The sequence below is a fragment of the Caenorhabditis briggsae genome, assembly GCF_000004555.2.
Source record: "Caenorhabditis briggsae complete genome, chrIV, whole genome shotgun sequence".
Classification (NCBI taxonomy): Eukaryota; Metazoa; Nematoda; class Chromadorea; order Rhabditida; family Rhabditidae; genus Caenorhabditis; species Caenorhabditis briggsae.
This window is the reverse complement of record NC_013487.2, coordinates 16,891,273-16,896,756: the sequence shown is the minus strand read 5'-3', so window position 1 is coordinate 16,896,756 and position 5,484 is coordinate 16,891,273. Positions and strand designations below refer to the sequence as shown.

General features: G+C 31.2%; 2 protein-coding genes across 2 annotated transcripts in view; one reads left to right on the top strand and one right to left on the bottom strand.

Annotated features, from left to right (window-relative positions):
- Positions 1-1,728, top strand: part of CBG22497 — a gene marked incomplete at both ends in the record, with an annotated part of 23,651 nt that extends 21,923 nt beyond the window's left edge. Inside the window, one exon of the mRNA XM_002634855.1 lies at positions 1,668-1,728. Coding sequence (XP_002634901.1) covers positions 1,668-1,728 — 61 coding nt within the window. The remainder of the gene's footprint in view (positions 1-1,667) is intronic.
- Positions 1,729-3,905: 2,177 nt separating this feature from the next.
- On the bottom strand, positions 3,906-4,142 carry CBG22496 (the record flags this gene model as incomplete). Its single annotated transcript, XM_045236367.1, has 1 exon — positions 3,906-4,142. The coding sequence occupies one exon, from the start codon at positions 4,140-4,142 to the stop codon at positions 3,906-3,908; it is 237 nt and encodes a 78-aa protein (XP_045100854.1).
- Positions 4,143-5,484: the final 1,342 nt, after the last annotated feature.

Genomic DNA, 5,484 nt, shown 5'->3' with positions numbered 1-5,484 from the left:
CTGAGATTCGAAAAGTCTGAAAATCTGGAATTTTTAATATTTTGAAACTCTGAAATTTTGGAATTCTAAAATTCTGAAAATACGGAAATTCTAAAATTCTCAAAATCAAAAAAAAATGTGAAAAGTCGAAATTCTGAAATTCTAAAAATCTAAGATTCTGGAATTCTGAAATTTTAAAAATCTGAAACTCTGAAATTTCGAAAATATGGAATTCTGAAATTTTGATGTTTTAAAACTTCAAAAGTCTAAAAATCAGCAATTCTGCAAATTTTTAATATCGAATTTCTGGAATTCTAAAAATCTAAAATTCTAGAAATCTGAAATTCTGGAATTTTGAAAATTCGAAAAATGTGGAATTGTGAAAGTTTAAAAATCTAAAATCCTGGAATTCTAAAATTCGGAAAATATGGAATTCTGAAATTCTGAGTTCTTAAAGTTTTGAAAGTCTGAAATTTCGAGATTCTGAAGTTCCGAAATTTTTAAAAATCCGAAATTTTGCAGCTCGGTATGACTGGCCAATTTGGAATGGAAATCACATCGACTTCTCTGGAATCGCTGACTGAGGTGGTCCTTCATTTTGGTGTCGACCAGAACAAGGGACGGTGTACGCAGAATTTGGCGATGCTCTTCAAGGAAATGCTTCCGGTAAGATGCTCAAAATAGCTTAAAACACTAAAAAGATGATCCGAAAACCAATAAAAATGGTCTTAAAATGACTGAAAACAAGCTAAAAACAGCCCCTGAAAATGTCTGAAAATCTTGAAAAAATTAAGACATTTTCAGCCAATTTAGACCGAAAAGTTTCAAAAAACCATGAAAACGGCTCAAGATGTCCCAAAAATTATGATATTCTAAGATTCTGAAATATTGAAATTCCGAGATTCTGAGATTCTGAAATTCTGAGATTCTGAAATTTTGAAATTATGAAATTATGAAATTCTGAAATTCTGAGATTCTAAGATTCTATTATTCTGAAATTTTGAGATTCTGAAATTCTGAAATTCTGAGATTCTGAAATTCTGCGATTCTGAGGTTCAGCGATTCTGAGATTCTGAGATTCTAGGGTTCTATTATTCTTGTATTTTGGAAATCTGAAATTTTGAGATTACGAAAATCTGAAAACTCTAAAATCCTGAAAATACGGTGACTTTGAGCTTCTGAATACCTGTATATCTGAAAATCGGAAATTTCGAAAATCTTAATTTTTCCAAAATTTCTGAGATTCTGAAGTTCCGAAATTCTGAAATTTTGAAATTCCAAAATTCTGAAAGTCTTAAAATTTGAAATTTTTGATTTCCAGACCGTCTTCGAGACGTGCCTCTCCAACACCTGTGAGAACAGCATCTACGCCGAATCGTGTTCGGCACTCTACGCGATTATCGCATTTGAAAGAGTGAGTTTAAAAAAAAAGTGTTACTGTAGTTCTAAAATGCGCTCGATTGATAAAAAAGGCTTTATCAATAGAGCGCAATTACTATATAATTTTTGCAGTCCTTCTTCGATGAATACGTCAACGGACTACTGTCAAATCGATCCAACGAAAAGGGGCGGGCCGTTTTGGAGTCGGCGTTCACCGAGCTCATGGAAGTGGCTCCAGAAGCTGGAAATCGACGTGGACGGTAAATGCGCTCTATTGCACAAATGAGATTTTTTTTTTCATTTTTCAGAGTTCAATTCCGCAATCGTATGGAGAAATTCCTCAACCGAATCCAGGGACTTCTCAGCTACACCTAACTTTTTTTTTTCAATTTTTTTCGAATTTTGACAAAAATAATTCCTCATCCCCCTATGCTAAAATCATTTCCAAATTCCTCAAAAATCAATATTTACTCATTTTTCCCATTTTTTCTATGTTGAACAATACGGAACAACGCTTCTCAACCCCCCCCCCCCCTCGAAGTCGATTTCTCGATCTGATTTTTCTTTTTTTTTCTAAATATTTTCACATTTTCAAATGCGCTCCATTGCGAAACACCGGATTCTTTTTTCTCTCTCAATAAAGCGAATTTCTCCAACTCCGTCACTCCTAAACCAAATTTTTGACTTCAAAAAACGAATCCTTTTAGGCCATAACTTCCGAAAATAACCTTAAATTTGAAGATAGAACGCATTGGCTATTGATAATTCCATGAAAAAGGGGCGGAGCTACCATTGACTTCAAAAATAGTGCCAAAAAAACAGCAAAGAAAAATCAATATTTTCATTGAACTTTTTTTTGATAAAATGATAGAAAAATGAGTTTGATTATAGCGAAGAGTGATTGCATTTTATTTGAACGGAGAGATCTGGAAATCGAAAATTTTAGAAAATTGGACAAATTTAAACCATTACCTTTTAAAACTGAACCGAATTAGAGACTTTTAATGTTTTGATTTTGAACACGAAACGTCTAAAATTCCAAAATTTATGATTTTCAAAATCCGATTCTGAAAATGGGCTCTATTCGGAATTCATCGATTTCTCAGTAGAGCGAATTTTCCACGATTCTTGAGTTGGAAAGATTTTTACTTACCACAAATGAAAACAAATGATAATTATTCGATGAGTTGGTATCAATTTGTGATCTCTCATATTTCAAAACTGAATTTCTGAATTTCTGAATTTCTGAATTTCGGAATTTCTGAATTTCTGAATTTCTGAATTTCTGAATTTCTGGATTTCCTGAATTTCTGAAATTTCTGAATTTCTGAAATTCTGAATCTCTGAATTTCTGGAATTCCTGAATTTCTGAATTTCTGGATTTCTGAATTTCTAAATTTCCGAATTTCTGAATTTCTGAATTTCTAAATTTCTTAAATACAGAATATCTGAATTTCTGAAATTCTAAATTTCTGAATTTCTGAATTTCTGAACCTCTGAATTTCTGGATTTCCTGAATTTCTGAATTTCTGGATTTCCTGAATTTCTGAATTTCTGAATTTCTGGAATTCCTGAATTTCTAAAAACGTTCATTACCGTAAAGCCTGTAATAGAAGGCCCCCTAACATTCCACTTTGAGCCGATTTATCTAGGTTCCTGTGGATATCAAAAACCTGTCAACTGATAAAATGTTCATAATATGATGACAAGCAATTTATCAGTTGATAACTTTTCTATATCTTTGACAGGAACTAAGATAAATTGGCTCAAAGTTAAAAGTTAATGGGGCCCTTCTATTACAGGTTTTACGGTATTATCTTTACAAAAAAAGGAAAACAACATTTTTATTCACATTCTTATTTTTTAAATAAAATGATCGAGAGATAAGTTTGATTATAGTGTAATTGCATTTGAATTGGAGTGGATAGAATGAAATCTGAATATCGAAAATTCTGGAAAACCCTAGAAAGTTCGAAATAGTCAATTTTTCTGTCTGTATTTTCTATTCATGAGAAATCGGAATCCTCAACTGCTTAAAAAACGTTTTCATTTCCATAATTTATTTCATTTTCAAGAAAAAAAGATCAAGTTACAGTGATTGACAAAAAGATATCATTCGGAAAATAGAGATCAAAATACGGAGGCAATTCTAAAAGAAACAGGAATTTTTGTATTATTTTTTGGAAATGTACAGAAGATATGGAATTTTAGATTCTAGATTTGTAGATTCAAAAAAAATATATATTGGAGAGATTTAATCTCAAAAAAAAAAAAAATTCAAAAAATTCAGAAAATTCAGATTTTAAAAAAATAAATTGTTGGGTTTAAAAGTGATCACAGTTGAAAAAATTGAGATTTTTGAGAAAAAATAATGTAGACGAGATTTTAGAAATTTAAAAATAAAATTAAATCGAGAGCGATCGGAAATACATTATATCTCTTGGAATAATTGGAAAATTGGATTTTTAAAAAACCAGTAAAGTGAACGAAACGGAAAGTTGAAACTTGAAAATTATCGAATTCCTGGCGTTTCCCTGGACCCTCAGCTATCCGACATCCTCCCTTCCATTCTCTTGATCATAGGCTATCATATACCAATAGGCGAATTCCGCAACTAGTGGCTTATCCTGTTGCCTTCGCATCCATTTGATTATTTCCAAATCATCGGCACCCTCACTTTTTTGATATTCCACACAGGCATCCAAAATCGAGTCAACTGTTGGTTTCGTTTGAAGAATTCGACTTTCTCCGAGTAGAAGGTGCTCTTCGAGAACGCATTGCATCACTTTTAGGAGATAGGTGAATGTGATTTCTTGGAAATGGGAGTGGTCTTCTGCCACATTGAGAAGATATCTGGAAAATTAATTTCAAGATTTTATGTGAATTTTTTTTTCAGAAAAAACATTTTTTCAAATTTCCACCAAATCTTGAAAAATCGTTGTGAAAATTCATTTGCTGAAAAAATTTAAAAAATTGCTTTTTGCTTGAAATTCAGAGTCCGAAAAGAAAAATCTGTTCAGATCTTCCCAATTCTTGAGTTTTCTGGGATTTCCTGAAATTCTTAAATTTCTAGGACTTGTGGAATTTTTTTCGGTTTTCAGAATCACGGAACTTCGAAGTACTGAGAATCGTTGTAATTAGCTGGAATATCTTAATTTCCGAATTTCTGAATTTCTCAATTTCTGAATTTCCGATTTTCTGAATTTCTGAATATCTGAATTCCTGAATTTTCGATTTTCTGAATTTCTAAATTTCCGATTTTCTGATTTTCTGAATTTCTGAAATTCTGAATTTCTGAACTTCTGAACTTCTGAATTTCTGAATTTCGGAATTTCTAAATTTCTGAATTTCTGAATTTCTAAACCTCTGAATTTCTGGAACTCCTGAATTTCTGAATTTCTGGATTTCCTGAATTTCTGAATTTCTGAACTTCTGGATTTCCTGAATTTCTGAATTTCTGAATTTCTGAATTTCTAAATTTCTTAAATTCTGAATATCTGAATTTCTGAAATTCTAAATTTCTGAATTTCTGAATTTTTAAACCTCTGAATTTCTGGAACTCCTGAATTTCTGAATTTCTGGAATTACTGAATTTCTGAATTTCTGAATTTCTAAATTTCCGAATTTCTGAATTTCTGAATTTCTAAATTTCTTAATTTCTGAATATCTGAATTTCTGAAATTCTAAATTTCTGAATTTCTGAATTTCTGAACCTCTGAATTTCTGGAACTCCTGAATTTCTGAATTTCTGAATTTCTGAACCTCTGAATTTCTGCAACTCCTGAATTTCTGAATTTCTGGATTTCCTGAATTTCTGAATTTCTGAATTTCTAAACATCTGAATTTCTGGAACTCCTAAATTTCTGAATTTCTGAATTTCCTGAATTTCTGAATTTCTGGATTTCAGAATTTCTGGAATTCCTGAATTTCTGAATTTCTAAATTTCTTAAATTCTGAATATCTGAATTTCTGAAATTCTAAATTTCTGAATTTCTGAATTTCTGAACCTCTGAATTTCTGGAACTCCTGAATTTCTGAATTTCTGGATTTCCTGAATTTCTGAATTTCTGAATTTCTGAATTTCTGGAATTCCTGAATTTCTAAAACTTTTATTACCGTAAAGCC